We start from the raw sequence: 21,264 nt of genomic DNA on the forward strand, positions 1-21,264 counted from the left end.
CTAGATTGATACCTGGAATGAGCGGGTTATCTTATGAGGAAAGGTTGGGCAGGCTGGGCTTGTTTCCACTGGAGTTCAGAAGGGTGACAGAAGGGTGATGTACATAAGATCCTGACTAGGGGGCAATGTTTTAAAATTAGGGGTTGCCCTTTTAGGACAGAGATGAGGAGAAATTTTTTCTCCCAGAGGTTTGTGCAACTTTGGGACACTCTGCTTCAGGTGGTGGTGGAGGTGGAGTCATTCAATATTTTTAAGGCAGAGGTAGGTAGATAGATTCTTGTGAGGCATGGGAATCAAAGGTATCAGAGGTAGATGGGAATATGGAATTCGAAACACAAACAGGTCATCCATGATCTTATTGAATGGCGGGGCAGGTTTGAGGGGCCCTGTGGCCTACTTCTGCTCTTATTTCATATGCTCTTATTGTCCGAAAATATGGGCTTCTCAGGCACATCTCTTCACTGCAACCCGAAAGAAAAAAAAAAATGAGCAAAGGAAAATGTGTTGAAAATGTACATAATCCAAAAAAAAAATTGGTAATTATAAGCATAATATCAGGAAATTAAATTTACTGGCAGTAACGGGTCATTTATCATAGTGTCAGCTGGTTTAGAAGGTTTACTGTAAAATTTACACTATCTACAAGATGCACCTCAGCAATTTACTTCAATGTCGACACCCTCCCCTGCAATAGTTTTTTAAAAATTTCTTCATGGTTTATTGGTTAGGTCAGAATATTGCATGCAATTCTGGTCGCCATTTTACCAGAAGGATATGGAAGCGTTGGAGAGGGTGCAGAGGAGGTTTACCAGGATGCTGCCTGGTCTAGAGGTTATTAGTTATGAGGAGAGGTTGGAGAAACTCGGATTGTTCTCACTAGAGCGACGGAGATTGAGGGGCGACTTGACAGAAGTTTACAAAATTATGAGTGGCATGGACAGAGTAGATAGTCAGAAGCTTTTTCCCAGGGTGGAAGAGTCAATTACTAGGGGACATAGATTTAAGGTGAGAGGAGAAAACTTTAGAGGAGATGTGCGGGGCAAGTTTTTTACGCAAAGGGTAGTGAGTGTCTGGAATTCGCTGCCAGAGGTGATGGAAGCAGGTATGATAGTGGTGTTTAAGAGGCAGCTTGACAAATACATGAATAGGGTGGGAATAGAGGGATACGGACCCCGGAAGTGCAAAATGTTTTAGTTTGACAGGCAATATGATCGGCGCAGGCTTGGAGGGCCGAAGGGCCTGTTCCTGTGCTGTACTTTGTTCTTTGTTGAGTGTCCCTGGCAAGCTAGCATTTGCTGCCTACCCCTAATTGCCCTCAAGAGGGCGGTGTTGAGCAGTCTTCTTGAACAACTGAAGTTCATGTGCTGCAGTTATACACACTGCAGGGAGTTCAAGGTTTTTGACCCAGCTTCAGTAAAGGGATGGCAATATAGTTCCAAGACAGTACGGTGCACAGTTTGGAAGGGAACTATTCTACCACCAAGAAGGAGAAAAGCAGAAATGACATGTGAATACCAGCAATCACAAGATCTCTTCCACATCACACATCACTTAGACATCCATTACTATGCTTCCACTTCACACACCACCTTCACTTGGGACATAGGTCACCATTCCTTTATCATTGTTGTTCTGTATTTTGAAATTTCCTACCTAACACCATTGTGAGAGCACCACAGACACTAGAAATGCAGCAGTTCAAGAAAGCCCTTTGCTACCTCCGCTGAGCAAATGGGATGAACAATAAACAAAATCGTGCCCACATTTTGAGAACAAGTTTGAAAAAAATGTAGAACATACAGGGCTTGTAATACTGGCTACACTATAGGCAAAAAAAATGAAGAGCAATTTTGCTTCTATAAGCAATGCCAACTTAGGATATTAAGGAAATGCACAGCTTTAGAATAATTTCTAAGATTGAAATGTTGTTGCTGCTATTAAATGGTGCATCAAACAAAATAGCAGTTTGGTAATGTTCTTTTCAGTAGCCAAACTACACATATCATTAAAGCATCTCTTTTTGGGGATGGAAAAAGGAAAAGTACCTTTTGTCACCTAATAGCTTTGTGACTTCATCTGATTTTTCTTCACTAAAAAAAAAGACAGAGAAAATGCTTGTTAGTGGCTAGGGAGACAGCTAAATCTAATATTTAAAAACTATGGATTTTAAAGGCATACTACATCTGGACATACCTGAAAATCTTTGCAGAGGTACTGTAACTGATCAGATAAAAGAAAAACAAATACATGTGCATTAGACAAATATATTAAATACCATAAGTGTAGTATTGCCAATTCTTAAAATAATTTTACAATTATAAAAGCCATTTAAGTAACTGAAAATGCGAGGGAGCAATTAGATTAAGGGTTAATCTGAAAAGAAAAATAGATCCCTTCCCCACTCAACTCAGCATTATTTTTATACCACAGGCTAACTTTAAAAACAATTTTACGATAATGTTCTCACCCATTAGTCTGCTTGTCTGTAAACAATGCATGTCAAAAATAAATGGGCAGATTTCAACAAACCTTGGTACACAGATAGTGTATGGCCCAAGGAAGAACTGATTAGTGTTACAATCTCCATATGGAAACCGTAAACCAAAATTACCAAATTTACTGAATGACCCCTAAATGAAGAAATTAGCAACAAGATTCCACTTTTTGTAGCTTTTATATATGAATTAACAGGCAACCAGCAATCATAAGATCCCCTCCACAAAAGTTAAATATAACTTAAAATAGCCGATACAGCCAAGATACATCTTATGCAGTCACAAACTTATGCACTACCCCCTGCACAAATGTGGCAGCTACACAGTTCCACAATATGTGTAGGTCAGGAGTCCGACCAATAACAGCTTTCAACACTGAGTTTCACAGGAACGATAATTAGCAGCGAGGCATACTTATACAAACCCTCTCCCTTGGGTTGTGACAGTCCTGATGTTGTAGTTTTCCAGACAGCCTTTTCAACTGACAAACCAATAACACAGGTTCACAGTTTGGCCAATTCTGGGAAAACACCCAGCTCTGTATCTTCAAGCTATTCACACAGCTTTCCAGGTTATAGACCTTTTTAGTCAGCTCACACTGTTCCTCCAAGAGCTCCTGTCACCTTTTCTACAAAACAGAAAAACTGACCTCTTCCTGAGAGTGATTTGCTTCTTCTCACAATAATTTTCTGTGTTCCTCTTTCTATCTCTGTCTGTTCTCTATGTCTGCATTTGTGCATTGATTGCCTTCAACCTCCATTTCCTCTGCATGTAGCTCTCCTTTGTGTCTTTCACCTTCACAACTTCTTTCCTAACTTTGTTCCTGTTGGTGCCACTTCTAGGTCACGAGCTACCAGGTCACATGGCAATTATTCAAGAAAATTACAACTGATCCCTTCACAATTGACAAACTCTTAAAAGCCCATTTCAAACATTTTCAAACAATTGCAGATTCCACAGACATTTTGAAGAAATTACAAATGTTGCTTACTGTACTGCTTCTGGATCAAAGGACATTACGTTAGTTTTTGGCCAAGATGCGGATCCCGATATTAGAATCTTTTAAAGGATCCATTAGCATTGAGAGATAGGATGAATTTATTTTTTTTAAAAGAATGTTGTGGGTTGTTTTACTTAGAATGCTGTTAACTGTTTTAAATGTTGTGGATTGTCTCAGCTGCTGGACTGGAATCTGTCACAGCTGTCAAAATGTGTGCAGAATTTTCAGAGCAGATTGCTGGATGTGAATTGGCCTGAAACCTCCTCAATGAGATGGAAGAGAATTTCTTTTTTCAACTTTTTACTTACAGCAGGCAGAGAAAAGTTCCAAGGATGAGCTGAGGAATAGTAATAATGCTGAGTTAACACAGCATGGCAGCGATATGCACTCTGAGTGCCCTCTTCACTTGTTTATAACTGGAATTATAAACACACTTTGATTCCTTCCTATATCATTGTAGCAGCCTTTCCGCAATAAAGAGCATAGATTTGTTAAAAGCAAATTGGGTTTTACTAACTTAATTGAGCTCGCTGATAAAGTAACAAAGAGGGCTGATGAAGGTAATGCTGTTGATGTTATACATATGAACTCGAAAAGGGGCCGGATAAAGCACCAAATAATAGACATGTTAGCAAAATTGAAGCCCATGGGAGTAAAGAAGCAGTAGCAGCATGGATACAAATTGCACAAGGAAAAGAAAACAGAGAGCAGCGGTGAACAGTTCTTTTTCAGACTGTAGAAAAGTCTGCAGTGGTGTACCCCAGGAATTGATGTTGGGGCCACTACACTTCTTGCTAACAACTTCAACTTTTACAGTTCCTTGGAAATAGCAAAACTCCCAACATGCTTCAATGAGGTATTGTAAAAAATACGGTATCGAGCCACATAAAGATTTATTAGGGCAAAAGATCAAAAAAATCAGTTTTAAGGAGTGTCTTAAAGGAGGAAAGGGATGTAGAGAGGTGGAGAGGTTTAGAGAAGGAATTTAAGAGCTTAGGGCCAAGGCAGCTGAAGGTATGGTCAGCAATGGTGCAGCAATGAAAATCAGGGATGCTCAAGAGGCTGGAATTAGAGGGTGGCAGGATTGGAGGAAATTACAGAGATAGGGAGGGGGGCCCAGCCATGAAGGGATTTGAAAACAAGGGTGAGAATTTCAAAATTGAGGCATTGCTTAACCAGGAGCTGGCTTAGAGGTATAAGAATGGAATTTGGTGCGAGTTAAGCTGTGGGTAGCAGCATTTTGGATTACCTCAGTTTATGAAGAGTGGAATGTGGGAGGCTGGCCAGAAGTGCATTAGAATAGTCAAGTCTGGAAGTAACAAAGGCATGGGTGAGGGTTTCAGCAGAAGAGCTGAAGCAGGGGCAATGTTGCAAGGTGCAAAGAGGTAGTCTTAATGACACCGTGGATTTGTGCTTGAAAGCTCATCTTGGGGAGAAATAAGACAATAAGGTTGTGAACAGGAAAGGGATGGAGTTGGTGGTGAGGGGGCAGAATTTAGGGCAAGGACTGAAGGTAATAGCTTCATTCTTCCCAATTGTTAATTGGAGGAAATTCCTGTTCATCCACTACTGGATTTTGGAGAAATAGACTGACAATTTAGACAGTGGAGGGATCAAGAGAGGTGGTGGTGAGGTAAAACTGTACATTGTCAGCATACATGAAGAAATAGGGAGGGGCCAAGGATAGATCCTTGGAGGACAGCATGGGTAACTATGCAAGAATGGGAAGGGAAGCCATGGGCTATAATTAGATAGATAAGAATGGAACCAGGCGCATGCAGTTCCACCAAGATGGAAGTCAATGGAGAAGTGTTGAAGGAGAATGGCGTGATTAACTGTGTCAAAGGCTGCAGAGGAGGGATAGTTTGCCTTTGTCTACTGAAGTAGGCAACATTTAGCAATTCAAATCTCACACAGAGAAATGTGGAAGTGATGCATTTTGGTAGGAAGAATGAGAAGTGGTAATATAAAACTAAATAGTACAATTTTAAAAGAGGGGGTTCAAAATCAGAAAAAAACAGATGGTATATGTACACAAATCTTTGAAGGTGGCAGAACAAGATGAGAAGGCTGTTAAAAAGCATGTGGGACTCATGGCCACATAAACAGAGGAACAGAGCACAAAAACAAGGAATTTATGCTAAATCTTTATGAATTGTTGGTTAGCCTCCAGTTTGAGAATGATGTCTGATTCTGGGTACTAGGTTAAGGGCAGATTTAATCGAGGTAGTTCAAATCATGAAATGTTTTGCTTGAGTAAATGAATAAATAAGGAGAAACTGAGTATTGCTGAAAAAAGACGTGTCTAAGCTTTTCGTCTTGCATTCATCAGTACACTTCACAAGAATACCAATGTATGGGGAAAACAACAATTTATACTAAATGTGAAGAGAGTGCTGTTTGATTGGCAAGTTGTGTTACCATGGAGAATGCACCAGTGATGGCGACTGACAGTTGACTGCCAAGCATTGCTGAAATTTAAACCAGGCAGCTTGACCCTGATAGGTCAAGGTATTGCCCTGAGAAATAAGTCAATGAATGGCTGTCACTTATTTTGTTTAGCTGAAACAGACACAATGTGTGTGCATAAAAACAAAAAGCTAAAAGCTACTGCGGATGCTGGAAATCCAAAACAAAAACAGAATTACCTGGAAAAAGTCAGCAGGTCTGGCAGCATGGGTGAGAAGAAAAGAGTTGACGTTTCGAGTCCAACATGACCCTTCAACAGAACTGAAGTATAAAAAAGAACTGAAGTATACTTCAGTTCTGTTGAAGGGTCATGTTGGACTCGAAACGTCAACTCTTTTCTTCTCCACCGATGCTGCCAGACCTGCTGAGTTTTTCCAGGTAATTCTGTTTTTACAATGTGTGTGCATGTTCCTTCTGTCTGCAAAGAACAGGGCCCTGTGTATTAATAAATGTAGCTTCCAGTACACACAAATGGACCACACTGCAAGCCTGATTGACAATCTTAAATTGGTTGTCAGTGTAATTCTTAGCAAACTGAGGATTATTTAGCAAATGTTGTCCAATCGCAGAATCACATCTAATATAGGACACTGTGTTTTTGAGTTTTGCAATCATGGGCTACCTGGTTTAAATTTCAACAATGCTTGGCAGTTAACTGACAGTCAACATCACTAGTGCATTCTCCATGGCAATGCCACTTGCCAACCAGTCAGCACTCTCTTCACATACAGTATAAATTGCCGTTTTCCCCTTATATTGGTATTCTTGCAAATTGCCCTGATGAGTGCAAGACGAAAAGTTTAGACATGTCTCTATTATCAGCAATACTCAAGCTCTGTATTACCAAATGACTAAAGGAGAAACTACTTCAAGTGGCAGAAGGTTTGGTGACTGGAGGATACAGATGCAAGTCAACTCGCAAGAAATGGAGTGGAAACAATGGCAATTTTTTTAATGCATCCCATTCGGATAATCTGAAAGGCTGGTGGAAACAACTTCAATAACTTTCTAAATGGAATTGGTTGTGCTACTTGAAGGGAAAGAAAATTGCAGAGCTATGGAGAAGGGACAGGGGAGTCGAATAATTGAGTAACTCTACCAAACATCCGGTTCAGGTATGATGGGCTGAATGGCCTCCTTATGTGCTGCATCATTGATCAATTATATGATAACAATTATACAAATGCTCTAAGAGAGTAACTAAATTAAAATTTAGCAGAAAATACAGTGCTAATATACTTGTCCAATAGAGAAATTTTCCTTTGAACGTCTGGCAGCTAGGAGAGTAGGAATAAATGGGTCTTTTACGGAGTGGCAGGTAGTGACTAGTGGGGCACCACAGGAGTCAGTGCTTGGGCTCCAGCTATTCACAACATATATCAATGATTTAGATGAAGGAACCAAAAGTAACATTTCCAAGTTTGCTGATGACACAAAGTTTATTGGGAATATGAGCGATATGGGGGTGTTAAGAGGCTTCATGGCGATTTAGACAGGTTGAGTGAGTGGGCAAATACATGGCAGATGCAGTATAACTTGGATAAGTGTGAAGTTAACCACTTCAGCAGGAAAAACTGAATGGCAGAGCATTATTTAAATGCTGATAGATTGGGAAATGTTGCTGTACAAAGGGACCTGGATGTCTTTATACACCAATCACTGAAAGCAAGCATGCAGGTGCAGCAAACAGTTAAGAAGGCAAATGGTATGTTGGCCTTTGTTGCGAGAGGACTTGAGAACAGGAGCAAGGATGTCTTACTTCAACTGTACAGGGCTTTGATGAGACCACACCTTCCTTGAATATTGTGTGCAGTTTTAGTCTCCTTACCTAAGAAAGGATATACTTGTCATGGAGGGAGTGCAGCGAAGGTTTACCAGACTGATTCCTGGGGTGGCAGGATTGTCATATGAGGGGAGATTGGGCCAACTAGGCCTGTATTCACTGGAGTTTAGAAGAATGAGAGGAGATCTCATTGAAACATATAAAATTCTGACAGGGATGGACAGGCTGGATGCAGGGATGATAGACCATTTAGGACTGAGATGAGGAGAAACTTCTTCAATCACAAGGTGGTGAATGTATGGAATTCTCTACCATAGTAGGCTGTGAAGATCAAGTCACTGAATATATTTAAGAAGGAAATAGATAGGTTTCTGGACTCAAAGGCATCAAAGGATATGGGGAGAAAGCGGGAGTACGGTGTTGAGATAGAGGATCAGTCATGATCATACTGAATGGTGGAGCAGGCTCTTGGGATTGAATGCCCTAATCCTGCTCCTATTTTTTATGTTTCTATTACAAGTTCCTCTAAGACATTTGTCCAATTTGCCATGAAGATGGTGTTACCTCCACAACTTCCTTTGGGAAGCATTCCAATAGCCACCTACTCCTTGAGGAACATTTCCTTACATCCTACTTTATTTTACATTTTTCAGCTTGAAACTCAAGTCTCTTCTTTCTGCTCCCAATGCAGATAACCCCAACTCATCTGCTACATTCCTGAACTTTATTATTTTGAACATCTTAATCATATTTCTCTTAGTCTACTCTTTTCCAATGAGAAGAGTTCCACGTCCTGAACTAAAAATAGAAAATGCTGGAAATGCTCAGCTGGTCAGGAGTAATCAGTGGAGAGAGAAACAAAAGTTCACGCTTACGGTTAATGGCCTTTCATCAGAACTGCAAGGTAGAAATGTAACAGGTTTTAAACAATTACAGGTACAGAGAAAGGAGGAGAGGAGGAAAAAGAACAAAGGGAAAGGTCTGTGATAAGGTGGGAGGCAGCAGTGGTTAAATAACAAAGGGAATGTCCACCGAGTTGTTTTTGCCATCTGGATGCAGTGCCACAACTCCCCAGTTGTATAAATGAAAGAATCATGATACTTCACCTCCAATTCTGCCATAACCAATACGCGCCATCATCAGTATGTACCCCCAACCCTGGACTCCGATGAGAGTTAAGGAAATGTTCTGTTCTGACATTGATGAAATCCTCACTGCCATACTAACAGGAGAAAGATCTTGCCTCTGGAAACTTTAATATCAGGGTTCATTGTGACGCCTATATCTGATGCAGAACCATTGGGGAAAACGGGATGGGAAAGCCAATGCAAATGGTCTCCTCCTGCCAACAAAGTGTGTTCAACATGGCCTCATAATAACAAACACAAGGACAAGTACAAAACCACATGGAGTCATTCTAGATCAAAGCACTGATACCCCCTGTATTATTTCATTATTTGGGTCAAAGATCTCAGTGATGTCTGCAGCACTCACTCATGCATGCTGGGCAGATCATTGACTTGTTCGGTGATGAACATCCACCTAGCCCCAAGACATCACAAGGCCCAAATGTCCAAGAGAAAGAACTTCAATATCTCAGCCCTAAAACAGATCAATCGAAGAGAGGAATTCCAAGTTCAGCTCACGACTAATCTGGAAATCTTCACACATCCAACTCAATTCCAGGAGAGCGGGATCAAATAAAGTTAGCTGTGCTAAACCTGTGTGTGCAGACCAGTGCGTTTGAGCATTGCCGTCATCTAGACTGGTTTGATTAAAATGATGCCGAAATATGTGACTTCCTGGAACAAAATCAAGCAGCCTTTCTTGCCTCGCAGAATTAACCCAAAGTTGCAGGGATGGGACTGCAGGTGAGGCAGGTATGGGGATCCAGGGTGTAGTGTTCAAGGAGCCTCAGCCCCTGAAACTGTCCAACAGTTATGAGGTTCTTGCAAGCTGTGTGGACGAGAGTAGGGACTGCAGGGAGGATGAACGAACTGACCACGGCAGCATGGTACAGGGGGCCATTCAAGTGGGGGGAGGAAATAGGAAGGTACGAGTGGTAGAGGACAGTTTAATTAGGGGGATAGAGACTGTTCTCTGCAGCAATGAGTGTGAGTCCCGAAGGTTGTGTTGCCTGCCCAGGGCCAGGGTTAAAGACATCTCCTCAGGGCTGGAGAGGAACTAGGAGTAGGAGGGGAGGGATCCAATTGTCGTCGTCCACGTTGGTACCAATGACATTGATAGGACTAGAAAGGAGGTTCTGCTGGAATAATTTGAAACAGTTAGGAGCTAAATTAAAAAGCAGAACCTCCAAGGTAATAATCTCGGGATTACTGCCTGAACCACAGGCAAATAAAGTCAAGAAGTTAAATGTGTGGCTCAAAGATTGGTGTGGGAGGAATGGGTTTCAGTTCATGTGGCACTGGCATGAGTACTGGGGTAGAAGGGAGCTGTTCTGGTAGGATGGGCTTCACTTGAACCATGTTGGGACCAGTGTCTTGGTGAATCGAATAACTAGGGCTGTAGAGAGGACTTTAAACTAAATAGAGGGCAGTGGGGGGGAAGGTCCTGGAGAGGGGATAAGCTGGCTTACAAGGCAAAAGGGTATGGCTGTATTGCAGGGCAGCTACTTTTAGGTAATGATACCCAGAGTGTGACAGGAAGGGACAGTCATAAACATAAACAAAAAAAAAACAGCAGCAAATAGGAACAAAGGAGGAAAAAATTGTAAAAAGGCACAATTAATGGCTCTTTACTTAAATGCATGTAGTATTTGGAACAAAATAAATTAATTAACGGCACAAATAGAGATTAATGGGTATGACCTTATAACCATTGAGGAGACAAATTACAAGGAGGTCAAAGCTGGGAACTAAATATTCAGGGGTATATGACTTTTCGAAAGGTCAAGCAGGAAGGAAAGGGTGGTGGGGTAGCATTGTTAGTACGAGATGGAATAAGTACGATAACAAGAAATGATCTTGGATCGGAAGATGTGGAATCCATATGGGTGGAGGTGAGAAATAACAAGGAGAAGGCGACACTGGTGGGCAGTAGTCTATAGGCCTCCTAACAGTAGCTATGCTGCCAGACAGAATAAATCAGAAAATAATGAGGGCATGTAAAAAAGGCAGTATATTAATCATGGGTGACTTTAATCTCCATGTAGATTGGGAAAATCAAATTGGCAGAGGTAGTCATGAGCAAGAATCCGTAGAGTGTCCTCGGGACAGTTTCCTAGAACAATATGTGGTGGATCCAACATGGGATCAGGCTATTTTGGATCTAGCAATGCGTAATGAGACAGGTTTAATAAATGTTCTCAGAGTAAAATATCCTCTAAGAAACAGCGACCATAACATGGTGGAATTTAGCATTCAGGTTGAGAGTGAGAAACTTAGTTCGGAAACATCTGTGCTAAACTTAAATAAGGGTAATTACAAAGGAATGGGGGAAAATTGGCTGGATTGGACTGGGAAAGTTTAGCAGAAAAGACGGTTGATGAACAATGGCAGACGTTTAAGAAAATAGTCCATGACTCGCAACAAAGATATATCCCAGTGAGGAAGAAGGATTGTAAGAAGGGCATAAACCAACCATGGTTAACCAAGCAAGTTAAGTAACCAAGATTGTATCAAAGTGAAAGAAAAAACTACAACATGGCAAAGATTAGTGGTAAACCAGAGGATTGGGAATGTTTTAAAAACCAACAGAAGATGACCAAAAAAAAATAAAGAGGAAGAAAATAAACTTTGAGGGTAAACTAGCAAGTAATATAAAAATGGACAGTAAGAGCTTCTTTAAATGTATAAAAAGGAAGGGAGAGATCAAAGTCAATGTAGGCCCCTTAGAGAATGAGGCTGGGGAAATAATAATGGGGGACCAGGAAATGGCAGAGGAGTTGAATTAATACTTTGCATCAGTCTTCATGGTAGAAGACACTGATAACATTCCAAAAATACTCAACAATCATGAAGCAAAAGGGGGAGGGGTGAAATAAATACAATAACTATCACTAGAGAAAAAGTACAAGGGAAACTTATGGTGCTAAAGGCCAATAAGTCACCTGGACCGGATGGGTTGCATCCTAGGATATTAAAGGAAATAGCTGCAGAGATAGTGGATGCACTGGTAATAATCTTCCAAGAGTCCTTAGATTCTGGAAAAGTCCCAGAGGATTGGAAAACTGCCAATGTAACACCCTTATTCAAAAAGGGAGGGAGACAAAAACAGGTAACTATAGGCCAGTTAGCTTAACATCTGTCATTGGGAAAATGTTGCAGTCTATTATGAAGGATGTAATAGCAGAGGATTTAGAAACGCATAATCTAATCAAGCAGAGTCAGCATGGTTTCGTGAAGGGCAAATCATGCCCGACAATTAGAAATCTTTGAGGAGGTAACAAGCAAGAGAGATAAAGGGGAACCAGTAGACGTAATATATTTGGGTTTCCAAAAGGCGTTCGATAAGGTACCATTCATAAGGCTACTTAATAAGATAAGAGCCCATGGTCTTCGGGGTAATTTATTAGCATGGACAGAAGACTGGCTAACTAATATAAGACAGAGAGTTGGGATAAGGGAGGCATTTTCAGGATGGCAACCTATAACTAGTGGAATGCCACAGGGATCAGTGCTTGGGTCACAATTATTTACAATTTATATTAGTGACTTGGATGAGGGAAATGAATGTGCTATCACCAAGTTTGCAGATGACACAAAAATAGGTGGGAAGGCAAGTGGTGAGGATGACACAAAGAGTCTTCACAGGGATATAGGCAGGTTAAGTGAGTGAACAAAAACGTGGCAGATGGAGCATAATGTGGGAAAGTGTGAGGTTATGCACTTTGGCAGGAAGAATAGAGGAGCTAAATATTATTTAAATGGAGAAAGACTGAAGAAAGCTGCAACACAGAGGGATTTGGGGGTCCTCTTTCATAAATCCCAAAAAGCTAGCATACATGTTCAGCAGGTAATTGGTAAGGCAAATGGAATGTTGGCCTTTATTTCAAAGGGAATGGAGTATAGAAATAGGGAAGCCTTGCTAAAACTATACAAGGCACTAGTTAGACCACATCTAGAATATTGTGATCAGTTTTGTTCCCCTTATCTAAGGAAAGATATACTGGCATTGGAGGCAGTCCAGGGAAGGTTCACTAGGTTGATACCAAGGATGGAGGGATTTTCTTATGAGGAGAGGTTGAGTGGGTTGGGCCTGTACTCATTGGGGTTTAGAAGAACGAGAGGTGACCTTATTGAAACATAAAAGATTCTTAGGAGGTTTGACAGGGTGGGTGCTGAGAGGTTGTTTCCCCTTGTGGGAGAGTCTAAGACCAGAGGGCATAATCTCACAGTAAGAGGTTGCCCACTTAAAACATAGATGAGGAGGAATTTCTTCTCTCAGAGGGCAGTCAATCTGTGGAATTCTTTACTGCAGAGAACTGTAGAGGCTGGGTCGTTAAGTATATTCAAGGCTGAGATCGACAGATTTTTAATCAGTAAGGGAATCAAGGGTTATGGGAAAAAGGCAAGAAAGTGGAGTTGAGGATTATCAGATCAGCCATGATCTCATTGAATGGCGGAGCAGACTCGATGGGCCGAATGGCCTACTTCTGCTCCTACATCTTATAGTCTTAAGAAGGCAGCATTCCAATAGCTCAAACCCGATGCCCAAAGACAATGATAAAAGAAGATAAGGGACATGTGGTGGGAAGAGAAAACGCAAGAGATCCAATAATATGCTGACCATCATCACATACAAAGCCTTTTTTGAAGCCAGTAGGGCCATCTATAGATGAAGCTCAAACAGGCAAAATTCCATTTGTTTACAAGATGCTTTTTCTCGTCTTAAGGATGACAATGCCTTCTGTCAAAGCTGGGAAGAACATTTTGAACAATTCCTCAACCGTGAATCTACAATGGCAGTTGATATCTCCAGGCTTTCCTGTCATACCCTGTGGCAGAATCCATGGGTGAACCACCATCAATGGGAGAGTTACAATAAGCAATCACACAGATGAAAAACAACAAAGCTTTGCTGGTATGCCAGTTGAGGTTTTCAAAGTTGGTGGATTTGTGCTCACATCAAGTCTTCATGTACTCAACTTCTCAACTTATGAATTTGGAAGGAAAAAGAACTCCCACCCCCACACCTGACTTTAGAAATGTGACAATTGTAACTATCTGCAAGAAGGGAGATAAACCATGCTGTGGAAACTATCGGGATATTTCCCTGTTGCCCATAGCACACGTACTCCAGAACCACCTACTTCCCATGTCTGAGGAAATCCTCTCAGAGACACACTGTGGCTTTAGATCTTCCAGAGGAACCTCCAACATGGGGCCGGGTTTTCTCAGAGCCAGGGAGACTCCATGGACCTTTAAAAAAAAATCCAGATTTTGGGACTCCCACCTCCATTTCCAGTGTCCCAAATTTTCACCGGTACTTGAGAAAGGTTGGAACCTAAGTAGGACAAGGACAAAGAATGTTACACACATCCCACAAAAGGGCAGGCATAGCTAGGGCCCATACCTCTAACTTGGAGGAACTGAGTGGAGTCAAAGGAAGTGTTGTTCAATATATGAACAAGTTCAGCCAGGTGGAGGCAGGTGATGGCGGATGGAGGCCTGTTGGGCCTCCATTCAAGGAAGATGCAGGGAGAGATAAGGGGAGTATGAGGTTGGTTGAAAGATCTTTGAAGAGTTGAAGTCAGTTTCAGTCTGGGAAACGATATCTTTACGTTTCGTTGTGGGGTGACAGTCTGGGAGAGGTCAGTAGCGATGTTGGAGGGTTGGTGTTCAGCCTTTGAAATGTAGAGATCGGTTCACCAGTTAACAACTTGTCAACAGATTTAATGACAATGTTAAGCTCAGGCCTGAGAGAATGGAGTGCTACAAGTTCAGAGGGAGGTAGGTTTCAAGTGAGTGAGCTGATTGAAAAGCCCAGAGAGGGTAAGAGAAAAAGATTGCATTTATATAGCACCTTTCACGATCAGACTTTAAAAGTGCTTTACAATTAATGAAGTACTTTTGAAGTGCCGTCACTGTTATAATGTCAGAAATGCAGTAGCCAATTTGCACACAGCAAGCTCCCACAAGTAGCAATATGATAGTGACTAGATAATACTATTTTGTGACGTTGGTTAAGGGATAAATATTAGTAAAACACCAGGGATAACTCCCCTGCTCTTCTTCGAAATAGTGTCAAATGGGATCTTTTATTTCAATCTGAGGGGGCAGATGGGGTATTGGTTTGATGCTTCACCTGAAAGATGGCACCCCCAGTGCAGCAAGAGGCTAGAGGGAGGGATCCTGGTGGGACAAGAATTCTGAAGATGGGAGAAGGAGTCCAGTGTGCAGTGGGAATATTCCTGACCAACAAAGGGGGCATAGAAGCGAAGATGGCAGATGAAGAGCCCAGCTTCATGTCAAATTTGAAATTCACTGAGGGGGATGAAGCTGAGGCCTTTGCTGGGGACTTGACATTCTGAAGTCTATCTCCAAGTTTTAATTTCCAGTTCCCTTGTAATTATAATGGTTCTTACCTGCTATGTTACATGTTTCTTTTCCCAGTGCAAATTCTAAAACTGAACACAATGCTCCAGGTATTGTTCTATAACTGTACCATCTCTAGTGTTATTTTATTCGTTCTATTCTCCATTTCTCTTTGTATGCAATCCAATTCCAATAGTCTATGTTATATTTACAGCTGTTAGGACGTTAGCTTGAAATCCTCATGGCTCAATCTGCTATGACCCCAAAATCCCTTTCCTGATCTTAGTTATTACTTTCCCATTATTCTCATTGCACGTTCCACGTCCACAAATGTATGGTTACATTTAGCTACATTAAAATGCATTTAGGTCCTTTGTAATTTTTCAAATTCTCCATTGTCCGTCACAGCTAAGTTGGTAGCACTCTCATCTCTGAGTCACAACGCTTTGAGTTCAAATTCCACTCCAGAACCTGAGCACAAAAACATAGGCTAACAATCCAGTGTAGAACTGAGGGAGTGCTGCACTGTGAAAGGTACTGTCTTTTGGATGAGACATTGGACAGATGCCCCGTCTGCTTTCTTATAAGATCACATGGCATTTGAAGAAGAGCAGTGGAGTTATCCCTGGTGTCCTGGCCAATATTTATCCCTCAATCAACATTACACAAAAATAGCAGATTATCTAGTCATTATCGCATTTGTTTTTGGGAGTTTGCAAATTAGTTGCCATGTTTCCTACATTACGATTGTCAGTACACTTCTAAAGTTTACTGAATGGCTGTAAAGCGCTCTTGGACAACCTGTGGCCATAAAAGGGTGTATATGAATACAAGTCGTTCTTTTGCTTTTTTTTGTATTGACCCTTGTTATCTCAGGGTCATCCAAAAAAATTGAGATAAAGCTATTACTGTCCTCTTCTGGATCATTTATAAAAACTTTGAAGAATATCTGTGAGGTAACTCTCATAAATTCTCTGTCCAGAATACTTCTCATTCAGAAAATGCTCAGCAATTTTCAATTCATCACAGCACCATCTCTATTTCTAACCTTCACAGAACAGGATTAGCAATGATTAAACCCAAAAAATGTCACAACTTATTTTTTTAAACTTACATTCACTTGAATACTTAACAAGTTTAACAATCATACAGCCAGAGTACTGAAATCAGATCAAGACTCTAAACACAAATTGTCACTCATAACATCATGTGGACCTCACTTGTACACTTAATAAATTCAAACAAATTAGACAAACTTCAAGAGCTCAAGGAATTTAAAAAATCTACAGCTCATGCATTGATGTGCAAAATCAAAATGTTAGCATAACACTGCTGAGATTAATAAGTTACTTAATTTTCAAGTACATGAGCACCAAATTGTATATTTTCATTGAGGTGTCACAAATTTACTCTGCCCTCCCCGCCTTAAAAAAAGAAAAGTTATTTCAAATTGGATTTCATACTAATCATCAGTATTTCTCTCTTTTATGTATTTTCTTATTGACGTTTAAATGGTAAGCGTAACTTTTATCCTATATATGCAGTTTCCATCATCCATTTTAGTTCTGAGATCCAAATCAGTAAAAGGTAATCTTTGACTGAAAATCATAACAAAAGGCCAGTTCTTTTAGCTAATAATGAAACACTGAAGTTTCAGTAGCTACAATTAGAGCAATTAGGCTGAACTTCTGATTTTTTTTCCCACTAAGTGCACCAAACCTTTAATGAGATACCTATGACACCCCACAAGCAGAAACCCAAAACAGAATAGTGGATTAAATTACTTCAAGGGTAACGATTTTTATTCAGCTGACAGAATAAAATAAAATTGTTGAACACCACCAACAGATAATTAAATTCACCTGGCCATTCAAACAGTGGACAATAATGCCTGGAATTTTGCGGTTAAGCAATGAACTGGTGGCAGTCGCAGCTGAACTCAAGAAAAGCTGCAAAGATTTAGTCATCTCTGTGGCATGGATTTCACCATTCCCAATGCTAGTTTGATTCTGGCATCAAGTCAAGGGGATCTCATGGCATCCAGCAATGGTGATGCCACGAAATAGGCTGAGCAGCCAATAACAGGCAGCAAACCAGGAAGTAAAATGTACTGATTATCATTCACTCATATTTTTACGGACAGCCAAATTAAAGATTGGGGTATAAACATAGGAATAAGGTAGAAGCTAAAATAGAATAAGCAAACTTTTTTTTAAAATTAAAAACCCATGGAATTTTTAACATAATGTAGAAATCTGACATTCCACATATATAAAATTAGTTTCTCAGAGCCAGAGAACTTGTACAGCACTAGTTATCACTTGGTACACCATTAGATTCCTAATTACACCTATTCAAGATGGTGTAATTTATCAGGCATTTTTACAGCAAGTTCACATAGTTCAAGTGATTTCTAAAGAGTGCCGTCTGCACCTTAACAGTGCACCCTGCGGAGGAGCAGTGAATTATTGACAGCAACTTCTGAATCTCTGTACTTAACTGCAAGTGTGCAGACACCAGAAGTTGCTGTCAGCTTCAGAGTGGTAACGAGGGCAGACGCTGACAGTTTTGCCTTATTACAACTGCAAAATCCGGGTCAATGGCATTTCATTGGTATTATTTTAGTCATATTAAATTTACCGCTTTGGTAGTGCAGGCAACTTGGGCAAGAAAAGGCTTCCTTCTTCATCTAGTAAACTGATTGAGGCAGTAGCACTGGAAAGAAGTGTTAAGAACAGTAAATATGAAACAATAATTTGAAATAGCTACACATCTTCAGCTATATCTTTTTTTCACTTTTTTAATGAGCCTTTGGAAGCTTACATTTGTTTCCCCATATATTTTTATTAGTCTCTCCAAACAAGTTCCGCCCAAAGGAGCTCATGATTTGCTCACACATTTATGTTACTGCCGCTTGGGGTTATATTGCACTAACAATGTAAAAAAGTTATACTCTGACCATGGAGGAAAGTTTTCCCAGTGTATTATGTATAAAGCAATTTATAAACATTTATAAATTAATTATAGGAACAAGGAACAAGTGAAGTGAAGAAGTGAAGTGAAGTGTTATGTTGGGGACGATTTCCGATGCAACTATGCATAACAAGGTATATGACTGTTATGCAAGGCTGCAGTGGAAATCTTCCCCAACATAACAGTTCACTCATCTTTTTCCTATTACGAGTTTAAAGTGTGCCAAATGTTTAAAATAAAGACCAATGTCAAGCTGAGAACAATGAAGAGTTAATAAAACTAAAATATGTATTCAAAAATAGATTGGGAGAGCGCTTTCAAAATAAAAGAGTGCCCCTTTCCAAATAATTAGCAAAGCAGATTTTTAAAATTCTGTTAATGTGATGAAATGGTTTTAAAACCTGTATTTCTTGAGACTGCGCATAACTGAAACAGAAGCCAGGTCCAGTTTTCTGGGGGAGGGATTTGTTAATTGCATTTCCTGGATGTGAGATCGGGCTTCTGACAACTGAGTCTTTGCTAAATTGCTAGGGAAATAGAAGGTACTTGGGGCGCATAATCGAGACCGGGAGATTGGATTTCAGCTTGAGGTCAGAACAGGCACAGGGGCTCTTGGGGTTCAGAGTATTGCAGACTGTGGTCAGAACAGGATAGGGGATCTGAAAACCTCTGAGAACAATCCAGGCACACTGAAGAGCTGGGTGGTTTATACCAGAGCTGACCACATCACGTTCAGATGTGTTATTGAGCGGTTAGACTTAGGTGACTCTGGGAAAGCTATGTCATCAGACTGTCGTGAACTGAGTGAAGAAAGCTCTGCAAAAGTGCCTTGTTGATAGTAATTGTATCTGTGGAACTCAGATGGAGTAAAGCAGTTGTCAGAGGCTACATGATGATTGGATCCTGCATGACAAAGAGCAGTTGAACTCTGCCGGAGGAAGATAGAGTTGTGCGAGGCATTGGAACTACGTGTGGTACCACGTATGTGCTTTGAGGGCTAGCTAAGAAATCTATGAAATTTACCTTAGTTGTATCAGCTATTTAAAGTATAATTTATAGTTTCTATTGAGTACAATCTGCCTGTGAATTCATGATTACTTCGTTAACTTTGGTTTGATTGTGACAGTAAAAGTTTTTAAAAGCGATACTTGTCAATCAGATTTTTTCCGTTGGTGTCATTTAGGGAGTTTGGTTCTTTGATGTTATAAGTCTCCATGGGGATCATAACAGTTTAGCATTGTAGGACCTTTCTGAGGGCATATGATAGGCCAAATGTTGTTGAAAAAATAACGGTGTGTAAATAATTCATGTAATTATTAATGTGCAAATTGGTCAGCAATTTCAGGGGATTCAGAGATACGCCACGAGTTGGAAATTTCCAGAACTTGGTTGCTTTACTCAGCTGTTTGATTTGCGCAAGCGGCATCTCAACCGTAGCTTTCTCATTATCTTGAGGAACTTGCAGATTTTTTGGCCATTAATCTTGCCGGAGGAAGTGAGGGCGAGTAATTAAGAGCGTATGTTTCTTTTTAATGATGTTATAATGATTAATACAATCTCAATCAACCTCTCTTCCCAGGAATGAAATAATTTAAACTATTTAGATCTTGAGATATTAAAAAGTTCAAATTTTTAATTTGTTTCATACTTTTTCTCTCTCAATCCAATCATACTTTCCCTCACTTTATTTCCTTCTGTACCTAAATGACTCAAAAACATTCACTGTATATCAACTGCTTCACAGTCATTCCTGTTTCTTTCTCAATCATTAAATCACAATAGTTAAGGAGATAAACTGTTGGCTCCGTCATTCACTGAGATCTTAGATGTCCTGTTGCTTCCTCCACAACATTATCAGCTGACATTTCCAGCAAGTTACAGCATCAAAAAAATGTCAAACTTAAGGCAACCAAAAAATGCCTAATGGCAGGGGCTGCAAGATGTCCCACTACAACTAGATTTGGCCCAAATAAGGTAACATTTTAGTCTATAGTGCCTCAAAACATTTGATATTGGGTTTAACTTTTACAGAACAAGTTTTTAAAAAATTGTTTACAACAATTCCAATAAGACTGAGCTTATGATCTTGATACAAAGGCAAAACAACGCGGATGATGGAAATCTGAAATAAAAATAAAAAAATGCTGGAAATATTCAGCAGGTCTGGCAGCATCTGTGGAGAGAGAAACAAAGTTAATGTTGCAGGTGACCTTGGTTCTGACGCGAGGACACAGACCTGAAATGTTAACTCTGTTTCCCTTTCCACAGATGCCGCCAGACCTGACGTTCTTGATTACCTTTTTGGATCCATCACCTCGGTCCAATGCATACAGGTGACTAAGTTTTCCAAGGAGAAAAAATGTAGGATCTCTGCTTTTTCCACATCACATAAATGCTAAAACTAGTAGAAAAACAAAAAGGATTTATTATAAACACATACAATTCAACAACTATGTGAGGTCATGAACTCTGGTGCATTTGGTGCTTTACCTTTTCCATCTGGCCTCCATGCTAATGACGTTACTTCTTTTCCTGTGTTTTCATTTGGTGCCAAGCTCCACACACGCTGAAAGTGGGCAAGATGATGAAGCAAAACCTAAAATTAAACAAAAGATTTCTATGGTATTCTTTTGGTATATATTGAATTCCTCACCCAGTATTACATTCTGTCTAACAATAACTCTGTTGTAGGATGAAGGTAATACTCAGAAGACATGGATAATTTATTCTTATTATTCATTCATGGGATGTGGGCTTCACTGGCTAGAGCAGCATTTAATACCCATCCCTAATTGCTCTTGAGAAGGTGGTGGTGAGCTGCCTTCTTCAACTATTGCAGTCCATGTGGTGTAGATACGCCCACAGTGCTGTAAGCAAGGGGGTTCCAGGATTTTGACCCAGCGACAGTGAAAGGACGGCGATATATTTCCAAGTCAGGGTGGTGAGTGACTTGGAGGGGAAATTACAGGTTGTGGTATTCCCATCTATCTGCTGCCCTTTCCTTCTAGATGGTAGTGGTCATGGGTTTGGAAGGTACTGTCGAAGGAG

At 40.4% G+C, this 21,264-nt stretch overlaps 1 protein-coding gene across 1 annotated transcript in view; it reads right to left on the reverse strand.

Annotated features, from left to right (window-relative positions):
• The window catches only part of LOC144688714 (anaphase-promoting complex subunit 4-like), a 107,087-nt gene extending 86,372 nt beyond the window's left edge, over positions 1–20,715 (reverse strand). Inside the window, 5 exon segments of the mRNA XM_078555592.1 lie at positions 2,046–2,090; positions 2,194–2,220; positions 17,884–17,958; positions 20,514–20,611; positions 20,707–20,715. Coding sequence (XP_078411718.1) covers positions 2,046–2,090; positions 2,194–2,220; positions 17,884–17,958; positions 20,514–20,611; positions 20,707–20,715 — 254 coding nt within the window.
• Between the last annotated feature and the right edge of the window lie 549 nt (positions 20,716–21,264).

This window comes from Cetorhinus maximus, chromosome 1 (genome assembly GCF_964194155.1).
Source record: "Cetorhinus maximus chromosome 1, sCetMax3.hap1.1, whole genome shotgun sequence".
Lineage (NCBI taxonomy): Eukaryota > Metazoa > Chordata > Chondrichthyes > Lamniformes > Cetorhinidae > Cetorhinus > Cetorhinus maximus.